The sequence below is a fragment of the Wyeomyia smithii genome, chromosome 3, assembly GCF_029784165.1.
Source record: "Wyeomyia smithii strain HCP4-BCI-WySm-NY-G18 chromosome 3, ASM2978416v1, whole genome shotgun sequence".
Taxonomy (NCBI): domain Eukaryota; kingdom Metazoa; phylum Arthropoda; class Insecta; order Diptera; family Culicidae; genus Wyeomyia; species Wyeomyia smithii.
Genome location: NC_073696.1, coordinates 267,056,895 through 267,084,021, shown reverse-complemented (window position 1 = coordinate 267,084,021; position 27,127 = coordinate 267,056,895). Strand labels below are relative to the sequence as shown.

Sequence of the window (27,127 nt, the reverse complement as noted above, 5' to 3'; positions counted from 1 at the left end):
TTTGCAAATAACATAACGCTAGAGGTCTACGGCGTGTTGATCGAGAAGGTCGAGTTGACGCCCGCGCACTGTATATGCAAGGTCGAAGACTGGATGTGCTCCAGGAAACGCATCATAACACGGTTGTTAAAAATCGTAAATAGGAGAAAAAGGCGGTGAATGACAAGAAAAAAGTGGAACTTAATTTCATAGCGCCTTTTACCTTTATCCTAGCCTTAAAGTGTTTTCGGAACAATTGTTTGTATGAATTACCCGCATAATCGCAAATTGTCAAAAAGTATGAAGAGTTTACTATACTGAAAATAAAAAAAATTACTTATTTGTGTTAAGAGATAGAAGAATAGTTTATTCAGCAAAGTTGTAGAAGATTCTAAAATATGCAACTTTGTTGAACAAATGGAAATCCTATCTTCTTTCGGTACAAAGTTATGAAGTATATTACAGGGAACTTACTTAATAGTTAGTTTTTTGTTCTTAACCTTCGTCAGTTGCATTTTACACGGAAGTAATGTTTGAAGGAATTGTTGGAGCACACAAAACACACATTTTTGCCAAAGGTCATATATCTCTAGGACTTTTCCTTACAAAATTATATCATATTTCAGCTTATTTTTTCGATGACTAGTATAGGTTGAAAAGGGGCAAGTGGAATCATGTTATCAATACTTTACCTTGAAGATAAGCTGAAGTACTATGAACTCCTTAAGGGTCCATTTGCCCCAATCCACCCATTTTAGAGTACGACGAGCATATATTACAGTAGGTTTTCAAATATCAAAAATACTAACTTTTTTGTGTTAAGAGGTTTATTCGGCAAAATTTTAGATCGTGCAAAAATATGAAACTTTGCTCAACAAATAAAATTCCTATCTTTATTGGGTTCAGATTTACAGAGTATATTCTATGAAAATTACTTAAAAGTTAGTTTTTTGTACTTAACTTTTGTTAGTTACATTTTACAAGAAAACGTTGTTCTAAAGAAGCATTTGGGCATACAAAACACACGTTTTTGTTGAAGACTACACATCTCCAGGACTTTTCCTTGCAAAGTTATAGCACATTTCAGCATATTTTTTCGATAACTTTCACAACGTATAGAACAAAGACTAGGTGGACTCGAGCTAAACTTCGAGGAAAGGTATTAACATCATGATTCTACTTGCCTCTTTTTATTTTAGGTATATGTTCTTAAAGTTGTCGAAAAAATAAGCAAGCGAAAACTTTTTACCAGCGTGGTTTCGTCCATACTTAGATCTGGGTACTAATAGTTATCGTGGCAAACTGGAAAGTAACCAACAGTCTCATGTACCTAGAGGTTTCGAGTGCGTACCGTACAGTGTCATACGACGCAATCTGTGTCTTATCCGGCATGATGCCCTAAGCGTCGCCGTTAAGGAGGACAGAGAATGCTTCGACCACCGTGACACAAAGGGCATATGAGGACCAGAAGGTCAATCTCGTTGTCCGGATGGCAGCGGGAAGAGTCCAATTCCGGTTGGGTTGGGAGGCACCATGATGAAGCGAACTTCCACCTGACACAGATCCTGTCAGGCCATGGTTGCTTCATGCAAAATCTACACAGATTCGAATAGGCTGGGTTCCCCATGTGTCTTGAGTGCGTGGTTGTAAACAAGAGCAACTGCTGAGCACGTCTTCTTCGCATGGCCAAGTTTTGTACGTGCGAGGAGCGATATGATGGCAGTGAGCGGGCCAGGTACTACTCCGGACAACCTAGTCTGGAGGATGTGCGACGAACCGAATATCTGAAGTGCGGCTGCTGCAGACGCCTCTCAGACTGTTCTGGAGCTGCAACGTGCGTGGCGGGTACCACCAACACGCCAGTCTTCAGGTAGTTAGCTAGGAGGTTATAAGAATAAAGAGAGTCAAGCACAAAAGTCAGTTTTAATGGATCTGGAACACGCCGAGTAGATGCCTGGGAAAGTGCAACCTTTCAAAAAAAAAGCACATTTAATATTGATCTGTATTTTTTAATGAATGACTTTCATTTTTCTCCTTTAGTGAAGGAAAACCCGTTGAAGTGAGACTGCCCACAAGTCTTTTCTCCGACAAGCACAAAGCCTTTTATCAATTAGCTCTGTTGACATATGTAGCTGAGTCTTGATCTTTTTTGTTTGGATTAAAGTAATCAGCAGCTCTTTGGCTATTGGAAACCAATTGAAATGCATCCTGATTGTGTCGAAAAACATTCTTCCAAGAAGTGAACGCGTGACATTTGCACATGCTAAGCCGCTGATAAAATGCATTGGCAGAAGTCCGGAAAAACATTATCATCACTGAAATATTTATGATCTTGATAATCGGTTTTCTTGAGTAGTACCACAATAAATTGGGCTTCGAATAGCAGTTACAATGTCAAATGGCTAACAAAGGTGTGAAACGATAACAAGTATATATTTGAGTCTTAGTCACTGCTTGTTGAATCTTTAAAAGCGTCAACGTAGAGGAAATTAATTTTTGAATTAAAAATGGTATGTGTGGCACTGCTAAACTCGAAAAGAGAGAAACCAACAATTAACTTTGTCGATTTATCCATCGTAAGTCTAGCCGTGCCAGCCATTTCAACTGGTGGCACGTGCCGCGAAAATGCCGGCTGCTATGCAACATAAACAGAGAGATCCTTTTATATATTTCGCCTGCTCGCCGTGTGTGAGAGCGTTGGAGCGAAAGCTTTTCCCTTCAAGTTCACCAGTTGCTGCTGCTGGACAGATGATGATGCTGGATGGATGATGCTCAGTCAGGAACCGGGAAGGGGGAGAGTTTGGCGTTTACCTTGTTGGCTCTAGGATGCTGTGATCTTGGGTGTCGACAGGAAGTAAATTCAGTAGTACTCCGTCTGCCGACCGGTTCGGGTTGCAAATAGAAAGGTCTTTCCGTTCGCGGTGGTTCGGATTGTTACTGAAAGTGATTATTTTAGGGGAATTCAACAGAAGACGCAAAAAACAAGGTGTTTTTTTGTAAAAACGTTTCAGGTAGACAACAAAGGGGTGGTTCAAAAGTAGTGTGAATCTTTATTTTACAATTTTTAGCAGGTTATATGAAAAGGAATTAAAAGGCGGATTCAATTGGTAGTAAAATCAAGATCGAAGGAAAAAGAGACGAAACAGGTAGAAATGGTGCGACTAGGTACGAAAATTTGTTTACTATACAATGTCGACAACAGCTCAAATTGATAGAGCATCAATTTTTTTTAAATTTCGCTTTCAATTCGAAGTGGGGGAGTAGTATTTTGCTATATATTAACCATTCTATGAAATTACTGAACGCTACAATAATTCAAATATTAGAAATGCTTTATCTAAAAGCAAACGGCATTTCGTTACATTTGCTATTTCAGCTTATTTGCTCCATTTGTGTCGTGTTTTCAATGTGATTCGGATCGTTCGATGTTTGTAATATAATTCTGATAGTATTATTGGATGGAGGGGATTTGTTCTATTGCAATCAGCTTAGTTTTATTGTCGTCAGGAAGGTAAATGATGATTAGTTTCCTATGACTTCATACACACCCAGTCGGTAATAGGACAAACCTGACGATAATAGAACCGATCCCCTAAAAAAGCAAACCCTTGGTGCAACATTCAGATTCGGAACTCGACCTCTTGTTTCCAACTATTAAGTGTACAGGACAATTGCGGGGCTTGCTCTGCGATCCTACTGACACTAACAGCCTCTCCCAAGCCGAGACTCGAACCGGCGACGATTGGCTTATTAGAAACATTAACTGATATCAATTTGCCCTAGTGAAAAACAGCAACTATTCGTTAACGGACAAGCTGCAATCCAATGAAGTACTTTGATTTATCTGGGAGTGTGCAAAAAGGTTTTAGCATTGTTGTTTCGGGTCACTATTTTTTTCCGCCGTTGTTGTCCACTCGAGTCGACAGCATCCCGGGAATAATCGCGAGTGCAGTGAAAGCAATTGAATTTCCTGCTACACAGGTTGGATTTTAGGGAAGCTTTCATCTTCACTTCCGGTGAGGTTTTGCGAATGAAATGCACTTTTGTTCATGCACATTCGCGTTAGAAATTGAATTTGAGCTTACTGTTCGTTAGTTTTAGGACTGCCACTCAAATAACGGTATGGTCTGAATTGAAATCAGCATTGCTGCTGATTTTGATGCTAATGACCGCTTAAATCTGATTACTGACCTTTTGCTGTCTTTCTCCACTATACTGGGCACACAGGGTAAAACACTAGCCCAGAGCCTGAAACCATGGTCTCACGTCTAAATTTCTGAACTCCAAATTTTTAACCTTATGTTCGATATCATAAGCCAAAGGCACATATTTTAGTGGACGAGGTTAATTTTGGAAACTGGGAATGCTCGATTGTGACAGGTCGTTGCCTAACTGCAGTCAATCGTTCCTAGTTGATGCTTGCAGAGGACAGCATTTGGTCAACATTTATTAATGAATGAAATGAGGTATTTTTCTTCTGTGCATTCGAGTTCGTTCCGAATGTGCTGCGCAACATGTTGCCACCGGACAAACATTCCAGCAGTCCGAGGAAATTGAGGCCATAAATGCACACAGTTGCGTTCGCTAAAGATAAGGCAAGCATCTATCAGCTGGGTTGTAACGATTCGAGTCATCCTTCGATGGACTGTAATTTGATTAATGTGGTAAATATTCTACCGATGGCACACAACAAAGGCAGTACTGAAAAAGGTTTCACACAAAGGCTTGGAGCCCTGCTCAGCTGCTGCGGACTTTGGGGACTATAGCTTAAAGATGCTTTATATCAAGACGGGTACTGAAAGACACAAAGCAGACAGGAAAAATCCTATCAGCAATTTGTTGATTCTGCCCTTACTCATAGCAAAACAGGTTGAGAATGTAACGTGACAAACCGATCGATTGTCCTGCCTTCTTGTTGCACAATTCTACTGGGTAGTGTACGCTTCGTGATTTACACTTGAAAGTTGCCAAGAATTTAGTAAAAACCCAAAATTGACTAATTGAGTCTAGCCAACAGTCAATGAAGAACGAAATAATCAATCAACTGGCCCAGACCCAGTTGCAGAAAGGCAATAATTATCGTCACAGCTGTTAATTGCATAATGCAGCCAGCGTTCGCCTAAGATTCCATTCAACCGACAGCAGGTAATAATTATCGATGTTTGATTTTTCCACCCAGAGATCTTCAGTTCTTAATTAAAGTTGTTTGTCCTCTGGGTTAAATAATAAAGTTTCTCTGCGGACGAGATTTTCCGCGTTTTGTCGTTTAGATTGAACCAAGGGAATTTCTGACTGAATAGGGAAGCGGTTTTCATGCATAATTGAAATTCAACTGCGCGGACCAACAATGGCATAAAATGTACTGTGGGTAGTCAACCCATGTTTAATTTTTGATTTTGAAGTTGATATTTCCCTTGGTGTAAGTATAGCACTAGATTACAGCTCTGCTGCTGTCACATCTTGAACATACAATACACTTTGCCCGGCACACTCGTCCCTCGAAGCACGTTATCGCCGGTGAGAATAACATTTTTATTTATGTCGTTTCGACAGCTTAAGCTAAGCTGTGATCGAACAAAAAGAGTGCGGTTTTTTTACACGCACGTGATAACACCGTATCCGTGTAAGCTCCGCTACCAATAAATATCCACTGAAGTGTTTCGAATTGTGGTCCGCTTATTAAGTTCACTCAGCCATCAATGATATCGAAAACAAGACGCTGCCACCTCGAGTATTTGCCATCACGGATCAATGCGAATCCTTTCGATTCAAATATCAACTGGATGTCTGTCCTTGTAGGAAGGGGATGACTTTTGTTCGTTTCGGACGACGAGCCTCTTCTACGCCCAATAAGGGCTTGTCGCACTGTATTATTGTAATATCTCATCGTGCGGAAAATTTGACGGCAGAATAGATTGAATTTTGATGGGTGGAGGAAAAAAAATGCAGCAAATCGATTCGGGTCCTGGACTCGGTAGTAATAAAAATCGAGCTGTCACTCCAACTCAGTCCAATGGCTCTTAAAGGACCGAAACATTAATGTTGGGATAGGGAGCAAATCACGCTGTTAATAAACCGGTTGCAATAACATTTCTTATTTGGTTTTTGTGTCCCACGCCAGATTTTCACTTTCTTATTTGGTAAAAATCAATCCGGACGGCAAATGTTGTTGCCTCCGAATCCGTTTCAGTTTATATTCATTTTGTTATTGATAGGCGAACGACCGACGACCCGCCTTTGGTTTCGACAGCTGGAGAAAGAAAGCGCGCAGATTTTAGCATTACGTGATTTCTGATGAAACTCGAGAGCTGGGACGGAATCAATAGTAATCTTCTCTGCAAATAGATTACTAGCTACTACATATTTCCCCGAACGACTTATTGTCTGATATTGTCTGTGATGAAAAGGTACCGAATTGGAAGTTGTTTTACCCAAAAGCTCGTGATGTTGAATAGCTTTCAGGTGGAATTGAATTACAGTGTACCTCTACCTGGAGGAGATACAAACCTCAACAATAACGGAAACAGTTTTTTTTGGGTAATGAAGCGACAGAATGTTGAGAAAAATACACTCGGTCACCGAGAAAACCATTTTAATGAAACTTACTATTTCACCATCATATTATATTTTTCTTCTGTGTTATCTTTTGGTAAAGCAATCGCAAAGTTTCATTTGAATTGAAAGTGACAAAAAAAAACAATTTCAGTATCTATAAAAAGATCATAGAATTATGAATTTTTGCTGTGGTGTGCCTCAAGGAAGCAACCAAAGACAACTGCACTTTTTGTTGTTTCGCGATGTGCCATTATCTACCCATTGCTTAGTCTATGCTTGTAATACTGTGAGTGTGGTTATCGATGTGTCCAAACTGACCTGATTTCTTTCAGCAAGAGATAGACACCGATCGAAGTTCTCTTAATATGTAGTGGAGGCTTGCAGCCTAGCAAACAGCCGGTAAATATTTTTTACAATTTAATATTCACCTTTTTGGTTAAGTATCAAATGTTAAAATTGTATGTAAGTTGAGCTGAAAGTTCGATTATTCCCGACTGAAGGCAGATGAGTAACCAAACTTTTTTGTTTTGATAGAATAAAATGTGAATTTTGATAGATAGAGAGTAACCCAAATAAATGACTATCATGGAAAATAGTAGGAACAACGTGAAAGATTAAGTGTTTTCCTACTGTCCCCAGTGATACCAGCTTACCGGACAACGCACGTCCTGTCTAGGTGAACTCTTGTGTAGTTCTGTCAATGCTCAATTCAAAAACAATATTCGAGTTGTTGTTTATCGTATGACATAAATAAACCGATTTTTAGAATTTCATTCAACGTTATTTTTCAAAAGCTTCGTATGCTCGCGAAAAAGTCTCCATGCAAAATTTCAGCTCAATTGTCCTGTATCCTTGTTCCTAGAGCCAGGTCTGATAAAAAAATCCATTCCCATAGACTTTCGATGCAACCTTTCGATCCATAATCTAAAACAGTATTTCTCCGGTTTCCGACGTGAGAATAAAGTGTTGATACTAGACACCTTGTTTCCCGTGGGAGAAACAACGAAACCCGCATAGTAGTGAAATAAGCAGACAACACAACAAGCCTGATGTTCGGGTAGTACTTTTTTGAGAACTGAAATGCAATTTTCTCTCTGAAATGTTCGATAAACATAGATTTTGTTGTTAATCAAACTAAACATTGAAGTCTACTCTACAAGTTGTTCTTTGACACCAAGCACCTAACTCTTGTAGTTTAGCCGCTATTTCACTTTAAAAGCAATAAGCTGCGCCTTCTTTCAATGACGCGTCTACGTAAACACAGTGAAGCAGAAAAATGTGATCCTTACAACACTGAATGAAGGTGCGACTTATTGCTTTTTAAGTAAAATAGCAGCTAAACTAATAAAGCTAGATGTTTGATGTCAAAAAACAACCTGAAGAGTGGATTTCAATGTTTGATTCAGTTAACAACAAAATCCATGTTTGTCATACATTTCAGAGAGAAAATTGCATTTCAGTTCTCAGAAAACATTCGATTTCACATTTGTTCCTTTCTAAGTGCCTTTTTTTCTCTAGTTTGACGTTTTTAAGACACTATTGACGAAATTTTCAATAAAAAATACAAGCGTTGTTTATAGACTGAAAGGAATGTCTTTTCTGTGTGTGATGAGACATTCCTTTCAGTCTATAAATAACGCTTGCACAGCAGTGTGTGTAATTAGGGATGAGCAATAGAATAAGTCGGCAGTGGAATGTGATACGATATAGATTGTGGAACAGTACCACCGTGCCCCGTAGTTTAATTGGTCAAAACATCATGCCGAAGACAGGAAGATTGCGGGTTCAAGTCCCATCGGGATGCGGTATATTTTCCCAAATCTGTATCATATTTCCAGTCCGCTTATTTTTCGCTCTCCCTACTGCTCATACTGTCTGCTTAACCAACTCTGCAGTAGTTCATTTCCGTAAAAGGAAAAAGTCTTCGTGTCATATGCAGTCGATTGCAGAAAAGTTTAGATAGTTTTTCTTCCTACTTGCAAAAGGAACAAAAGGAATATCTCTCCCAATACTTCTAAAACTCAAATGATAATTTTTCCCCATAAGAATAGGGCTTATTTCCTCAAGCCCAACAATCATCACGTTGTCAAGATGAATGGGGTTATTTCAAGTTGGTCTGACCAGGTTAAGTACTTGGGACTAATTTACGATAAAAAACTTATTTTCAAAGAGCACATTGAGAGTATAGGGGCCGTTCTTAAACCACGTGGTCATAAAGAGGGGGACGGGGGGTTTATCAAAAGACCACGAAAGACCACGCACGGGGGTGGGGGGGTTAATGAAATGACCACGTGGTCTTTTTCTCTGACTTATAATATATTGAAGCCACCAAATCAAGAATGAGGCTTTTGCATTTCAGAAATATAGAATGTACTGAAAGCTTAATGATAAAATTGTAAAAATTCAAGCCAATTTTTGGCACTTGATAAATGAAAAGACCACGTGGTTAAAGTTGCAAGGGGGGGGGGGGGTTGGCCAAATTACCACGAAAGACCACGGGGGGGGGGGGGGGGGGGTACGGGGGGTTTAGTTATCAAGTTATCAAAATATGATCACGTGGTTTAGGAACGGCCCCATACAAGCCAAGTGCATCAAATATACGAGATGTCTATATCCTCTCATTAACAGGAATTCTAAACTTTGATTAAAGAACAAACTTTTGATTTACAAACAAATTTTTAGACTAGCAATGCTTTATGCTGTACCGATCTGGTCAAGTTGCTGTTCAACAAGGAAGAAAACGCTCCAAAGGATTCAGAATAAAATTCTGAAAATGATTTTGAAGCGTCCTCCTTGGTTTGGTACACTCGAATAACATAGACTTACTGGTGTTGAACCATTAGAAGCTATGTCAAATAAAATTATTACCAATTTTCGACAAAAATCGTTGCAATCCTCAATTGCTACGATAAGCTCTCTTTATAGCCAATAAGTTAGCGATTAAGTTAGTTGTAAGTTTACTTCCCCTTTTCTGACAAGTAAGTTTAAATCCCTACGAACGATAAGTCCTAACTGCGAAAGCAAACAAATCCTAACAATTAAAATTACAGATTTTTAACAGTGTTGAGACGTCACCATTTGTGATTGGCCACATATACTCATTATTTACTAATATTTATCATAAATACTTAAGCTACTAACAAATCCCCCCCTTTAAAAAATAACTCTGCAGTAGTTGAATTTTGACCATAAGCATAGAAGGATTTTTTTCATCAAATATGGTCCTCTATCACCCCTTAGAGGATTTTAGGTGAGCTACCTAACACCCTGTATATAGTTTTGGAATCAGAAGTATGCAAAATTGCTTAGTTTTCTGTTAGATTCAGCGAGAAACGAATTTCATGAACTTCAATTAGACTGCAAGTTCTAAAGTTTCTGAGCAATATTAAGCTAAATAAGACTAAGTTTTTTATATTTATGTACAAATACTTACTTTAGGAATCCTCGCTAGCATTTAAAACTTTTGCGGAGTTCAAACATAATGTTTGCTGCATCTGGTGATAAAATGAGAAATCAATTTTCTGCAACTCGTTGTAGACAACATACAGTGATACAATTTCTTAGAAATGTCACTTACTATAACAAATAGCCCGTTTTCAAAAATAACCCTTAAATCAGAATGGTTCAAAAACCTGTGCATACCTATGTATACCTGTGTAAACCTGTGTATACCTAGGTAAACAGCCCTAGAGGTTGTATGAAATGGTGACGTAGGTCAAATATAAATATCGTTTTTAAGTCTTGTTTAAGATACTTAACTACGCCTGTTATACACCGTTTATCTAACACAGGTATGAAGGCTCCTCTTGCCGTGTTAAGAACAAGAATGAAGTTGAATTTTCTACACGCAATCTTTTGTATCGAGTTGAGCGTAGATTTTTGCAATGAAGGCGGAGCGACGCAGATTCGAGAAAGAGAAACGAACACCTTCAATACTACTGAATTATTATCATGCGCATCAAATGAAAATTTGAGCTTTTCTGATGCGAAAATAACCCAGGTTCTAGATTAACTAATCTGCAAGGTGCTCCCACAGACCGTTATTATAAAAAAAATGCACCAAAGAATCTGAGTACACCATGCGATTCGTTATGACGTCCAGAATGTCTGGTCAAAATTTCAAAATCATCGTACGGTACATTTTTGAGAAATGTCCTTCTGGAGGTTGTAAAGTACAAAAAGGTGATATTAAAACGACGAAATGCTTATTGTAAAGCACATTTCTCAACCATCATTTTATGAAATAACTTCTAAAATAGTTTCCACACTTTCCAAGAGTTATATTTCAAGACATTAACAATTGGTGGAAAGATTTATTTTATTGATTATATTTTCTAATTTTGTATATACCAGATTGCTTTCTCCAGCGAAGTTGTGGAAAATTTTAAAAGAAAAACAATTGCTGAATACTGCGATGTCCTATCTGTACGTTGGATACGACAAAATAGAGTTTTTTGTGGAAAATGCCTCCTTAAAATCAGATTTTTTGTCTATAACTTTTTCGATGATTGTCAAAACAATAAATTTTATGAAGTCGTGAGAGAATCTTAGTTGAATGAATGAAATCATAGAACATTTTGCATTGTTTTGACCATTACAGACAAAATTATAAACAAAAAACTAATTTTGAGGAGAGGTGTTCCACAAAAAACTCTATTTTGTCGTGTCCAACGTACAGATAGGATATCGCAGTATTCAGCAATTGTTTTTCTTTTGAAATTTTCCACAAATTTGCCGAAGGGAGCAATCTGGTATACTGAAAATTAGAAAAAATATTTTTTTTATCTAACTGTTAGGTGGATTGATCGAAAAACTAGAAACGCTAAAAGTAAGGCCTTGTTCTATGAAACAATTTTGCTGAAGACATTGAGTACATAAAATCAATTTTTCACAGTCAAATCTAGGACGATCACGATTTTTCGAGTTTAGACCACTGTGCACTGTGGGATTTTCAAATAAATCTTTCCACCAAATGGTAATGTCTTGAAATATAACCCTTGGAATGTGTAAAACTATTTTGGAAGTTATTTCATGAAATGGTGGTTGCAGAACGTGCTTTACAATAAGTATTTCGTCGTTTTTATATCACTATTTTGTACTTTACAACCTCCAAAAGGACATTACTCAAAAATGTACCGTACTATGATTTTGAAATTTTGACCAGACATACTGGACGTCATAACGAATCGAATGGTGTACTCAGATTCTTCGGTGAATTTTTTTTTATAATAACGGTCTGCGGGAGCACCGTGTGTAATAAACTGTAGCATTTAGAAGGTAAAAATGTGCAGCATGTATTGTTTTATCATTTAAGCACACAACTTTGTAGAAGACATGAAAAAGATTGCTTCTACATAGATCGAGTTATTGTCGAAAATTTAAAAATATGTCTTTTTGAATTGCATATCAGGCAATGACTGAAAAGGACAAACGCTTCAATCTCGAATTATATAATGAATTCCTTCTGGAGATAGAACGTCAATAAAACCAGTATTTGGAGAGTAAATGAAAAAAGTTGACTGCTTTGAGTTTTCGTACCACTCGGTGCTGTTGTTGTGGAGCCGGTGTCGACTGGGTATATAAAATAGCTTTTTATGATAATTAAATTTTAATTATTGTTTTGATTCATTTTTCTCAAAAAGAAATTTTGTTTACGGAGTTCATTTTTCCGAAAAGACAAAATATTCACCCATAACTTTGCTGAAGGGGGAGCTTCGCAGCCGCAAGGTCACAGAGTCCGCTTTGATAAGCGAGTGGTCGTGTGTTCGAATCTTAGTAGAATCAGGCCATTTGGTTGTCAAAGGACTTTAACATGGGTTTATTCTCAGTCTCTCCATTACATACCTTTCCTTCAAGCTGAATTCTATAGTATCCTTGCTGACTTTCATCTTAGCAGAAAAGTCCCTCTTATAATAAAACTGTTCTGCGTAACGTATGATAGTTCTCTTCAGGGAATTGTAATTATGGCGCGGTCTTGGCTGGAGGAACGAGGTTTCGATAAGACTCCTTCCTCTTGACAAAATATAAGTCCTACTTATAGTAAAACAGAGGTGAAGCATTGAGTGCCTCTTCAGGAAATTGTGATTGTGACGCGGTGTTGGTAGGAGGAACGAGGTTTCGATAAGACTCCTTCCTCTTGACATAATAAGTCCCTCTTAGAATAAACCTGGCCAAAGAGGAACGTTAGGTGTAGCCTCAGTTCAGGGAATTGTAATTTGGCGATATTGGTAGGATAGAAGGAGGCTCGATATAGTAGAGCAGTAAGCTTGAAAAGGGTAAACTCTCATACACAAGCACGGACATAAATAAAAAGGCGTATCATTTACTTCAATAGTGATACTGCCAATAATGTGAAGTGCGGAGTACAGAAAACACCTGGGCAATATCACAATAGATCAAAATGTCTCTGGTCGCAGTGATGAGTCCACACAGAGGAAAAAAAACTTTGCTGAAGACGTCACACCGATAAAAAAATTGTGGTTTTTAAAACATTTGCAATCATCACTTCTATTTCAGCCTTTTCAAAAATTAGTCGTGATTGAAAAAAAATTACTGACATGTTTATTCCATAGAAACATTTGCAAAGTTTATCCGAATAAAAATAAAAATTTGAAAAAAATGATAAAATTGCAATATTTTTTATGGAATTACACTTGGTAAAAAATTAGTGATTCCAAATTTGTTGAAAATACTGTTTAGAATCTGTTTTGAAACTTGACATATGATCGAAAATGCTTGAAAACTTCTATATTCCGTACTAATGAAGGAAATATCTTATATTAAAAAAATTAAAAGGAGATAAATGAAAGTAATGTTTGAATAAATCATCACGATATGATTTTCTTTGATTTTTTTCAGTGTGTTTATTGTTTCAAAGATTACATAGAAACTAATCTTCGTCGCAATTTCAATCGGATTTGAAGTTTTCAAGCAATATTTTCTGTTTCCAAGCAATAAGTAAATTTAGGAATAAACTTTAACTTTTCAAAAAAGTTTCTCAACGAAGAAATTGAAAATCATTCATTAAGCTATCCTCTAAACGGCACTTGTCTGACTATTTTTCAGAACGCCTTTACGCCATAATGAATTAAATCAAGTAAAACAAAACCGATACATAACCTAGAGGTTAAAACAAAAGTATGCCTTCTATCCTTCTATCCTCTCACTTTTTGATTGATTATTGACTCAAAAGCTGAAAGTTCTATCTTTGTTTAAGTCTGAAACCTAATTTCTCTGATATATAAAGTTTGTGAATGTATTTGGACGCGATCCCAGTTGAATTAACTTTCATTATGTTAATTTGGATTTAATCTTTAATATTGTTATTGTTTAAAAACTGTGCCGTATAAAATAAAAGAGTTTGCTCCACTTCATCCGCTAAAATCTCCTGGGAGAAGTTCTTTTATTTTTACGGCTCAAAAATTACACTGTGTAACAAAATATCCGAAACTCTAGTTGCTCTCACTTCGTTCTACGATTTTTTTAGGTACTTTCTAACAAAAATGTAAATTCGCGTATTTTGGCTTTCTTCACTTTAATGGCAGAGAGAACCTTATTTCTTTCAACGAAATCAAATCAAATATGATTTCACGAAAAAAAAATGCTGCTTTTCTCTTCCATCAAGGTAAAAAGAGTCCAAATACGGAAATGTTTAACTTTACATGAAAATACATAAAAAAGATCTTGGACAGGAGTCAGAGCGAGAAACTTGTTGCACCGCATAATTTTTGAGGGTATGAAACGGGGTCAGCAACCTGGAAGGAGCGCCCAACACAGCTCTGGTTGTCCCAAGTTCCCACCTAGCGCCTCCATGTGGCCGTACCTGGAAGTACCCAATTATAATTTTTTTCATTGAGTAACTAAGCTAGGGGGTACGATGCCGTGAGGCTTTCGGCACAAAAACTTCGCCTGCGGAATGTGATGTTGCCGTGTAAGTGAGCAAATTAGAAGCCCTTAAGTTGTATCTTTTTGTCAAACCGGGATGAAAATCTTACTTTATTGGTTAGGACTAAAAAGGGTGTACGCCGTATAATTATTTGCTCGAAGGCACTAAAAAAATAAATTGAAATAAAGATAATTGACAATCATAAATGGAAATAAATAATAAAAAGCTTCTTTAGTCAGGTTTAATCTTTAAAAGTTTTGAAAATCATCAGAGCGCTACCAGTTAGCATACTGTAAAAAATATGCCTAAAACTGAAAGCAGAAAATTCAGCTAAACAAAAAAACAACACGCACAAAAATGGGAATAACATTTCATTAGCCAGAATTCATAATATTAGCCTCCGATACATTAGAATATCAGGAGGCTAGTGTTAATATTATGAAATGTATGAGAAAGCTTACAAATTGAGTTCAGGTAAAAATTTGAAAAATTTAAGAGTCGTAAAGAACCGAGCGTTTCACAATACTTTGCAAGATATCCATAAAGTTTAAGCAAAAAAAAAAAACAAAAAAAAACTTTTGTAGATTAGTAATGCCAACAGCAAACTCAAGATATCAGGGTACTAATAGTCAGATATTTCAGAATTTGCCAGGGCACTGAGAATTTGAAAATTTTGGAATAGTGTGAAATTCATAAAATATAACAAATATTGGATATATGCTAATAAAAACTGGCAGTAGAAAAAGTCAACAAACAGAAATTATTCTTTCTTCTTTCAGTTTATTAAATTTTACTCTAGATCCGAAGTTCAGTTCATCTTTTTTTTTTCGGTTATTTTGTATAGCATGGCAGATATTTTCTCTCCTGCAACTAAAATGAGAGAGCGGAAGAATGAGAAATTTCAATCGGCAGCACCTCGCCTGATACTCAAAATGAAACAAAATCTATCAGTTGATCAGCTTATTCTGAGAATCTACAGAAGATTCATGCACAGTATCGAGGACTGAGTGATTTGAGTTAAAAAGCTTCGAATCGAGTAATTCTATAAATTTCAGTTTCGGCAAAGATCAGAAATTTTTTTTTTGCAAAGGAAATTTTTGATGAGACGGTTGCTGGAAACCAAACATTGCTATTATCAACAAACTGAGAATGACCGGGTCTCGATTTAATTTTTTTGTTACAATTTCTACCCAATTTCGTAAGCCAAAAAGCTTGCATAAAAATGCTCCATGAAAGCAGAAAAAAATTCTACATCCCTCGCATTGTAAAAAGAACAGAGAATTCTCATTCGTAAGCATTAGCTGACTCCGGCGAAGTAATCTCACTCCCACGGCTGGTGTAACAATTGTGTAAAATGGTGCAACTGTATAATAAGAAAACGGAAACAGGATAGCCACCACATTCTACCAGCTCTTAGAAAATATCTTTAGCAATCGATGGCAACGATTTGTTGGAAAGTGCGAGAAAACACTTTGTTCGCCGCCGTTCGGTAGTGAGAGGATAGATTGGAACCCTACGCTGAAGAGCAAAGAATCTGCCTGGCTCACAGACCGTGTAAAATAAGCTCGGCAACATCAAGCTTCAATGAGGATCTCTTCCAGCTAATGCATTTAGTTTTTTTTCTGTCCATCGTCTTCAGTATTTTTTTTCTATAAGCCACTTGCCACATATTTCCATCGGATAAGCGGAAGCAAATCAATAATAGTATTAATTTTTCCAAGAAACTTTGAGTGGCTGAGGCTAGAAGAGATGGCGCTAACAAGATTGTCAGTAGCACTGATCCAATGCGATCGATATGCTAAAAAGAAAGTTTTAAATTTGCCCACTCCTGTCCCAGTTGATGGCGTGAAAATCAAGCAAATAAGAAGATTTTCTCGCGTTCCTCAATCGTTCCTCGTTTTGCAATCAATGCAATGATTCAATACTTCCGAGAAGGCGGCAACGTTGAAATTCCATTTGCATCTAGGTACGTGTGAGTTTTTTTTCTCGTGCCAACATTTCTCCATTAATTGTACGACGGTACGGGCATCCCTTATCAAGAGCAACAGTCAGGCCTGTCAGCGATTGAGGACGGTGTCCCATTTAAAGTGACAAACAAGCCCGATTTTAGAAGAAGATTTATACCTACTAGTGTCATTAGTGGCACTGTTTGTTTGGTTGCTCGGAAAAAAGTGGTTAGTAAAGCCAATTCTTTCTTCTTTTTTTTTGTTTAGATAATTTCAGCCAGTGAAATGAACGGATTCCAACCAACGATGAGCGAACAGGACGCTGCTGCCGAGGGTATCCAGTACGATCGGTTGAAGTATTCCGATCCGGAAGCCCTGATGCGGCATCTCTACTACAGCTGCATGGGAAACAATTCTGGTGGTTTGGCCATTAAGCAAGGTAAATAGTAGATAGGGTGGAAACTGTTCTAAAATAGACATCTATAACTAGGCAACTGCTTGTTACTATGTGCGATGATGTGTAAAGTAACAGCACAGTGTTTTGTACAGATAAAGCAGAATATGACACTGCTGCGTTGATTCTTCCAAGGACTGAAGCAATTAATGTTTCTACCTCAGCAGATGCTGATACTGTTGTGCTCGAGACTGGAAACAATGAAACGCTTCGATTATACATTGTTTGTCGTTTAATTAACCCACTTCCAATTACCGGCGTATGGCAATACTTCGCAACGCTTTTATGCTTTCTCGGAAGGAAACTCAGCTTAAAGAGCTGAAATGATTGTTGTTATTGAAGACGATTTGATCAACCGTCGACAGTGAAAAAATGGATAGCTACTCTGTTGAGGAGTACAGCAACAGATGAGAGGGTGTAGAATATTTTTTTTATTGCTCATGACTGCGCTAAAGTATTTCATGTTTTCTTACTGTATATAGTGCAGAAGATAACGAAGGCGACCCTGAGACGAAAAAAAATAAAATGACAGTTCCGAGAAAAATACAGTAGCGGGAGATTGTTCAGGATTTCTCAGAATTTGTGGATTTAAGTCCATAGAAAGAGTTTATGGATTTGTGCAAACAACTGCTGTAAAAGTGAATAATGTTGTGAAAAAGTTTATTTGGGGCGGATGGAGATTTTGTAAATAATTCTATTTTGGCAGTAATCGCTCAATCTACATACAAAAACCTTGTTTTTTGTATCTTTTCACGCAAGATGGAGCTTTTTTGATAGCGAAAAGCGAAAGATACAAAAGAAAACCTGACGCAGCCATCATATGCTTTAAATATACCAAGCAACACAGGGAAACGATTTTGACCAAACAAATTCATTACAAAATCGTCTCCCTTTTTAATGACTGTTGATAGATACTTTCGGAAACTACCGCATGCATATTTTATCATGCTCCGATTCATAGATCACCATCACCTTCATAACCTTAGCTCTGAGCGGCCTAGGTGTGGTATGAGGCATTCTCTTGGTATCCCGCTCAATGAAGGACTAACTTTCCGTCTATCAAAACTCCAAAACATTTTCAGAAAGCCATTTCTGTGTTTCCTTGAAACTATGAGCAGTTGCTCCGTTCTGTTGAAAAGTAAAATGACGGTCAGCAACCTTCTTCACGGACGACAACATCCTGCAGAACCTACAAGTATGCATCGGCTGTTACCTTAAGTTACCTTGCTGAAAGAAATCGCATCACATGAGTCGAAAATTTCTTTGACATGAAAAAGATTGATTAAAGTTTCTTTAGCAGAGAAAAAATACAGGATTATTAGGGAAATCGCTCCATTATTTATCCCAACAGCTTGGTGCACCTATATTCATCTTATTTCTCTCATTTGTCCAATTTATCGTCAAATTTCTACAAATTTTTGGAAGTAAATCTCTTCGTTCCCCGATTTTCTCAAGTGGCTGAAAGTTTTACATTGAAAATATAGTAAAATTTGACGATAAATTGATCAAAAAGGCGTGATAAAATGAATATAGGTACTGAGATGAATATAGGAGCGGTTACCCTATGATGAGGATGCTTTAACCGACTGAGGAGTTTTTTTTTAAACTTTCTCCAATCGACGTGATTTGCTTACATACAGACTATCTGAATCTTGTTCCGCAAACATTTCGAGAAATTGCTATTTGAAATTAACAGCTAAAATTTGTCACGCACTCATATTGGGTATCGGCTCTATTATTGTCAGGTTTTACCTATTATCGTCAGGGGGGTAAATGATGTCCTAGATCGTTAATTTCTTGCATGATGGTTCTTCATAATGCAGAGTACCTCTCTGCAAAATATTAGTTCTCTATGACTTCATTAATACCCCGGACGATAATAGGTAAAACATGACGATAATAGAGCCGATATATATCTCCTTATCCATAAAGATTTTGAAATTACAGATTACGATGTGAAAATTTGTATGTACACGCAAAAGCTCAAGCTTACATCATCCGATGTGTCCTCTCAAATCGCACATTAAATGCTTTGGCTTTGCACAACAAATGTGTCAAAAGGATAACGCAACAGTTGCGCAATGAATACATTGACAGAGATCGAAATCAGAATATGTATGATACACACAAAATCGTGGTGTTTCGGTAGACTTTGGTTTTGAGCAAGCGATCAGTTTTGGGGAGCTCAAAAAGCCGTTGGTAACTTTCGCAAGTCTGGGCATCAAATGGTGAGTTGAAATGGAAGGAGCGTCAAACATAGCTTCGGCCCTCACAAGTTCCTATCTCACACCTCCACGAGTCATATGATTACACTAGACTGCCGGTTGAAACATGGATACAACTGGTTGGTGTTGCCTGGGCAATGTTGTCATCCGACAATAGCTAAGTGAGAAGGTGCGACGCGATCATTGGCGCGTTAACCATATTCCGGCGGTGGAGGAAATGCTTCGCCAACCCGAGCGTCTGTTCACCAAGATGGTGCGGCTCAAAACTGCGTCTGATCTCCATGTTAGGAGCAGCTGATTAACGTCCTGGTGGCAGCGTGGAACTCTAAACAGAGCTGACACGATGGTCCCCCGGCGAGACAGGGGTTGGGGAAGGCCCAACGAGCCGCCCCGGAAAACAACATGTTACAAACAACGTAAGAGATAATACGGATCCGAACAATCGGCATGGACCTAGGCAACGAAATAAGGACTACGATTGGAAACTTGGGACATGGAACTGCAAATCGCTCTGCTTTCGAAGTCGTAGCGCTGCAGGAACTTTGTTGGACAGGACAGAAGGTATGGAGAAGCGGGCACCGGGCGGCTACTTTCTACCAGAGCTGTGGCACAACCAGCGAGCTGGGAACCGGCTTCATAGTACTGGGTAAGATGCGCCAACGCGTGATAGGGTGGCAGCTGATCAACGCAAGAATGTGCAAGTTGAGGATAAAGGGCCGCTTCTTCAACTACAGCACCATCAACGTGCACTGCCCACATGAAGGAAGACCCGACGACGAGAAGGAAGCGTTCTACGCGCAGCTGGAGCAGGTCTACGATAGCTGCCCGCGACGGGACGTGAAGATCGTTATTGGGGACTTGAATGCTAAGGTAGGACGGGGGGCAATGTACAGACCGGTAATCGGACAAGATAGCCTGCATGCCGTGTCTAATGATAACGGCCATCGGTGCGTAAACTTTGCGGCCTCCCGTGGTATGGTAGTCCGAAGTACCTTCTTCCCCCGCAAAGGTATCCACAAATCCACCTGGAGATCACTCGACCAACAGACAGAGAACCAAATCGACCACGTTTTAATCGACGGCAGGTTTTTCTCCGACATCATCAACGTTCGCACCTACCGCAGTGCGAATATAGATTTGGACCACTACCTAGTAGCTGTGTGCATGCGCTCAAAACTATCGACGGTGTATAACACCCGCCGAAGTCGAGCGTCGCGACCAAATATTGAGCAACTGCGGGACGCCGAGGCTGCACAGGAACACGCGCAGCAGCTGGAGGCAGTGCTACCTACGGAAGAGCAGCTTGGCGCAGCTACTCTTGAAGATGGCTGGAAAAGCATCCGATCCGCCATAGGTAACACTGCAGTAGCGCTACTAGGTACAAGGGCCCCGAATCATAGAAATGACTGGTTTGACGGCGAATGCAAACGGTTAGTCGAGGAGAAGAATGCAGCACGGGCGAGAATGCTGCAACACCGTACGAGAGCGAACGTGGAACGATACCGACAGACACGGAACAGCCAAAACTCAGTCCTCCGAAGGAAGAAGCGCCAGCTCGAGGACCGAGATCGCGTAGCGATGGAAGAGCTGTACCAAGCTAACGACACTCGGAAGTTCTACGAGGAGCTGAACAGCTCCCGCAAAGGCTTTGTGCCGCAAGCCGATATGTGCAGGAGCTTGGATGGCACCTCCTCCTAACAGACGAGTGTGAGGTGATCGAAAGGTGGAGGCAGCACTTCGATGAGCATCTAAACGGCGATGCAGTAGAGCGCGAGGACGGTATGGCAATTGATCTTGGTGCACGAGCAGAAGACATCAGAATTCCAGCCCCCGATCTTCTGGAGGTGGAGGAGGAGAATGGTCGGCTGAAAAACAATAAAGCTGCTGGAGTGGACCAACTTCCCAGCGAGCTATTGAAATACGGTGGAGAAACACTGGCTAGAGCCGTGCACTGGGTCATTGTCAAGGTTTGGGAGCAAGAACGAGTACCGGAGGAGTGGATGGAGGGTATTGTGTGTCCCATCTACAAAAAGGGCGACAAACTGGAGTGCTGCAATTACCGGGCAATCACTCTGTTGAACGCCGCCTACAAGGTACTTTCTCAAATTCTGTGCCGTCGACTATCACCGTTTGCAAAGGAATTCGTGGGGCACTACCAGGCGGGATTTATGGGTGCTCGCGCCACCACGGATCAGATATTCGCGGTTCGGCAGGTTATGCAGAAATGCCGCGAATATAACGTGCCCACACATCATTTGTTCATCGATTTTAAATCAGCGTACGACACAATCGATCGGGACAAGCTATGGCAAATTATGCACGACTACGGATTTCCGGACAAACTGATGCGGTTGGTCAAAGCGACGATGGATCGAGTGATGTGTGTAGTTCGAGTTTCGGGGGCACTCTCGAGCCCCTTCGAAACCCGAAGAGGTCTAAGGCAAGGTGATGGTCTCTCGTGCCTACTGTTTAACATTGCCCTGGAAGGTGTCATTAGAAGAGCGGGGATTAACACTAGTGGCACGATATTCCAAAAGTCGGTTCAATTGTTTGGTTTCGCCGACGATATCGACATTGTGGCTCGGACCTTTGTGAAGATAGCGGATACGTACATCGGACTAAAGGCTGAAGCCATACGGATTGGACTGGTCATCAATGCATCGAAGACGAAGTATATGAAAGGAAGGGATTCACGAGAGGACAGTGCTAACCTCCCACCTCGAGTTCAAATTGGTGGTGATGAAATCGAGGTGGTTGATGAGTTCGTGTACCTGGGCTCACTGGTAACTGCCGACAACGATACCAGCAGAGAAATTCAACGGCGCATTATGGCAGGAAATCGTGCATACTTTGGTCTCCGGAGGACGCTCCGATCGAGTAGAATTCGTCGCCGCACCAAGTTAACCATCTACAAGACGCTGATCAGACCGGTAGTCCTCTACGGGCATGAGACATGGACTATGCTTGTGGAGGACCAACGCGCCCTTGCGGTCTTCGAGCGGAAGGTGTTGCGTACCATCTTCGGTGGACTACAGATGGAAAACGGAGTGTGGAGAAGGCGAATGAACCACGAACTGCAGGAGCTGCTTGGGGAGCCATCTGTCGTTCACGTCGCTAAGATAGGCAGGTTGCGGTGGGCTGGGCATGTTGTAAGGATGTCAGACGACAGCCCGGTAAAGATGGTTCTTGAAACCAATCCGTCAGGGACGAGACGGAGAGGTGCACAGCGGGCAAGGTGGATCGATCAGGTGGAAGACGACCTGCGGACCCTACGCAGACTGCAGAGCTGGCGAACTGCAGCCATGGACCGAGTGGAATGGAGACGACTCTTACGTACAGCAAAGGCCACACCACGGCTTGGGACTGTTTGGTAAGGTAAGGTAAGTAACTTTCGCAAGTCGGTGCGTATCAAAGGCTCGTGCATCTTTAATCACCGTCAGCAACCGAAACAGCCAATAGCGAGCCTTGTTGCAACAGAATTTACTGACGCTGGTGCCAGTAACGTGAAACCGAAAGCATATGAATAAAACCAGAATCGTCGTTAAATGCAAAATGTTTTAAACAAATCCAATGTCTTTTTATTTGTCATTGATTCGACGATGTCTTTGAATGACCGGATTTATGATAGTGAATCGATCAGTTCATATTTGCCCTAACCTAGTCAGTACCAAAACCATCAGTATTGATTACTGCTTGTACTGCTTTAACGATAGCAGCATTCTGAAAAATATTACCAATAGCAGTACGAATCATCATGGCAATACTAGTACAGTCATACCCAGCGAAGGAAAAAATCACCTCTAGCGATTAATGAATAGACATAAAACAAGCCTAAGATGCGTTAAAATCGTCGTCAGTATGCGAAAAACAAAGTATCGGTGCTGGTGCACTCTCTTTGCTTTCCTCTTTACGATATATTTCTATTCATTAGTGTGCACCACAACACGTGGTTCTCAATGTGCACAACTCGGTATATGAAATTGTTCGTCTCTGTTACACAGAGGGATCAGAACTTGTTATATCCTTATTCATTTGACTCATGAATATGATTTTTTGTCAGAAAAAGAAAGAAAATGACAATGTATGCCCTCCTACTCTCGCTTAAACTCAACCGCTGCCAAAGAAGTCCCTTCCCCCACACATTCCCTCTCACCACACCCAACCTTTGCTGCTGTTCAGGCGACATGATATTCTCCTGTTGCTATCCTTTCTTCCCCTAACTACCGGCCTATGGAGAGACAAACGCAACGATCGAATCGCTTCTCAGAGCTGATGTAGTCTAGTCATGTGTTTGTTTTCTCCCAGAAACCTATGCACCATATCATCATTTCATTATGGGTTGGGAGGATTCAAGTTTAGTCATGGCCTGTACACTTCGTGAAGTGCACAAGTGATGAATAAACGACGATTGCATCATATCGGTATGACTCATACCTCGATGCGTTACGAATGCGTTACGTAATATGTGTACTAAGCCAAGATTCTTCTGATGGTTCTAGATTCTTTCCCTCTCTGGAAGTCAAATGAATTGACTTTTCAAATACATGGTTACCTAAACTGCCGCGCATTGCAAGTCCGTCCCATTTGCATTTTTAGGAGTCGAGAACAACGCTCTTGTGTATAATTTCTTACCACACGCATTATAGGTAGCGTCAAAAAAGTTCTTTTGTTAGAAAAAAAATCTTTGTTTCCGATAAAACCGTCTTTGAGAATAAATGCATAGGTATAAGTAGCACGTTGGTTAAAATCCTCTTAATAAAAAACCGAAAATCGCGTCGGTTTGAGGTTTTTCGTATTTAGTCCACTCTCGCGGATTTTTTGTGAAGCTTATTTATTTTTGAACACGACGTAGAAATAAGAATAGTTTACGAATAGGAAACAGAAAAAATTGAGAACATGTCGTAACATTGCTTTTTCATAGTTTGAAGCCCACGAAATTTTGAATCGTAGCCCGCATAGCTTACCAAGTAGCCCTTTCTCGCTAAAAGCATAAGCAACCCTGTCACTGAAAAAAATAAGGCTACTAACTTATGCTTCTGTGGGAGAGTTCCAATGAAGTACATTTGTTTGCATGGAATCGTAGATTCCTGAAACGCATAATGCGTTACCTACTAAAATATATTAAACAAGTTTGTTTAATTAGAAGCAAACCCGCTTAAACTGTGATGTCTTGTTAGAAAAAATGTGCAGTAAAATTCCAATGCTAATTACCAGTAATTGAATTTGCTGAAGTTACAGCTAAGTACTGTCAGTTGGATGAAATTTTGCTATGTAACACTGGTCGACAAAGTGAGAAAAAAGAGCACTCCAAAAGTTCGACTACAGGGGGTAGATAAAATGATTGAAACAGGCAATATTTTGTCTATTTGTAAATGGCCAGAACTGCTAGAACTATTCTAGTTTTCTAGTTTAACCTGAAAACTTGGCGTGACCAACCTACACTGGAAATAACTCGGATTTTATTAGTTTGTTTCAAAATGTACATTTTTGCAACGCGTAGAGTTTTTCTTGACATCAAGTTTCTTTAAGGTTGATTTGTTGCCAATAAACTAAAATGCATTCAGAGTTCGTTGAGACCTAAAGATCGAAAAGCGGTAAGAAACCATCGAGATATGAATTTTTTTTTTTTCTTCATCTATAGTTTATTTGACACGGCACAAATACAATTCAATGTTTAACGGCGCCAATTATATCTGGTAGCTTACTTTCTAAAGTATCTTAATAACTAAAAGCAAATTTTTTATCCTCGCTGCCGACTACGAGCTGAAACTAAATCTATCTTAAAGCTAGAATATTTTGCATTAAAAGCACAGGTTTGCTGTTTGATGGTTTTCATTGCCATAGGTAAGCAGCGTATTAAATTTGTTCCGCTGCTGGGCCAAGATATTACGGACTGGCATATTGGGTTGTTTTCATCGGGCCTTGAGAGTATCGTGCGGGTCTGATTGCTGTTTCCGGATCCGGGGTCTTAACGTGTTCTTGTCGTTTGGTTGGATGTAGGCGGAAGGGGATAGGACTAAACTGGGGCGTGGATGGATCTCAGGAAAACGTATATAAGGGACATGTAGGATAGGTCACGGCTCGCCAAGACATCACGAACAGGAACAGCCAGCTGCCTACCTTCGGCCTGCAGGGAAGCTATTAATCTAGACCTGGCGTCACGGTGTACAGGGCATGACCAAACAACGTGCTCTATGTCGTGATAGCCTTCACCACAGGCACAGATACCACTCTCCCCGAGCCCAACACGACGGAGATGCGCGTCAAATCTATAGTGATTGGACATAAGCCGGGACATCACGCAAATGAAATCCCGACCTACATCCAACCCCTTGAACCACGGGTTCGTCGATTCCTTGGGGATTATGGAATGTAACCACCTTCCCAGTTCCCCCTTGGTCCAAGAATTTTGCCAACTGATGATCGTATTCTGACGTACAAATGCGAAAAATTCATTAAAGGCAATTGGTCTTACATAAATATCACCGTTTGTTGCGCCCACCTTAGCCAAAGAGTCCGCTTTCTCATTACCCGGTATCGAGCAGTGAGAAGGGACCCACGCTAAGGTAATCTGAGTAGATTTTTCGGATAAAGCACTCAGATGTTCCCGTATTTTCCCCAGGAAATACGGAGAGTGCTTAACATCTTTCATCGATCGGAGAGCCTCAATGGAACTGAGACTGTCCGTAAAGATGAAATAATGGTCCGTGGGCATTTTTTCGATAATCCCTAGGGTGTACTGAATTGCAGCTAATTCTGCGACGTAAACAGAAGCAGGATTATCGAGCTTATGGGAGACGGTTAAATTGTTATTGAAGATACCGAAGCCAGTGGACCCATCAAGAAGTGATCCGTCAGTGTAGTACATATTGTCCCAGTTGATGTTTCGATATTTATTGGAAAATTTTTTAGGGATCTGCTGCACGCGTAAATGATCCGGGATTCCACGAGTTTCTTCTATCATGGATGTATCGAAAAGCACAGTAGAATCAGAAGTATTTGATAAGTCGACACGATTTGGAATATTCGTAGAAGGGTTAATATTTTGGGACATGTGATTGAAATACAATGTCATAAAACGGGTTTGAGAATTAAGTTCGATTAACCTTTAAAAATTTTCAATCACGGGACGGTTCAAGACCTCACATTTGATTAGAATACGAGAAGACAGACTCCAGAAGCGGGTTTTCAATGGTAGTACTCCAGCTAAGATCTCCAAACTCATCGTATGGGTCGATTGCATGCAACCCAAGGCGATACGCAAACAACGATATTGTATTCGCTCCAGTTTGATCAAATGTGTGTTTGCTGCGGAGCGGAAGCAGAAACACCCGTACTCAATGACAGACAATATCGTTGTTTGGTAAAGCCTTATAAGGTCTCCTGGGTGGGCTCCCCACCATTGTCCGGTTATATGAATTATTGTTTTTAACTGTTTTTTTGCGGTTGGGTATAAAGTACACGAAAAGGTTTTTGTTAGAAAAACTTTTTCTTGAGAGTGCCACTGTTGTATATCGTAAGATCTTCATTTGAAAAAGTTCCAGGATAATACATATTTTTAAAATCCCTTTTTGTTTTTAAAATTATATTTTTCAGTGTAGGATTTCGAATTCATTTATTTTTAATCTTTTTAAATGAAAGTTCAGATAATTTTCAAAAAGTTATCCATTGACACCGATTCTCTATCGCTCGTCATTATTTAGATATATTGATTTATAAAGAAGAGGTTGAAATACTTCAGACCTGTTCATATGTCACTAAACTACTATTGGTTAGCCCCAGGCCTGATAAAAATCATTTCCACTGCCGGTATTCTGTGAAAATTACAGTCAATCTTTTTAAATTTTTACTTCTAATGAACGCAGCGCCCTTTCAAGCACACTAGAATTTCTTTCTTGGAACGAGCTGTCATAATCGTTTAGTCTACTCTAGATCACTAGTCGCGAAATGCTAATGTACAGCACACAAACCGAGTTTACAACATTTAGTTCGCACAATGAAACTCAGAGAAATAAATTTTCAGAAAATTTGAAACAGTGAATATCAAACTAAAACATTTTCACTGCGCCTGACGGATGAGTTG

At 39.7% G+C, this 27,127-nt stretch overlaps 1 protein-coding gene across 1 annotated transcript in view; it reads left to right on the top strand.

Annotated features, from left to right (window-relative positions):
* Window positions 1–2,857: 2,857 nt before the first annotated feature.
* LOC129730148 (calcitonin gene-related peptide type 1 receptor-like) overlaps window positions 2,858–27,127 on the top strand; it is a 62,668-nt gene continuing 38,398 nt past the window's right edge. The window contains exons 1-2 of the mRNA XM_055689231.1: window positions 2,858–2,990; window positions 16,633–16,804. Of these exons, the coding sequence (XP_055545206.1) occupies window positions 16,651–16,804 (154 nt within the window). The 5' untranslated portion in view covers window positions 2,858–2,990; window positions 16,633–16,650. The remainder of the gene's footprint in view (window positions 2,991–16,632; window positions 16,805–27,127) is intronic.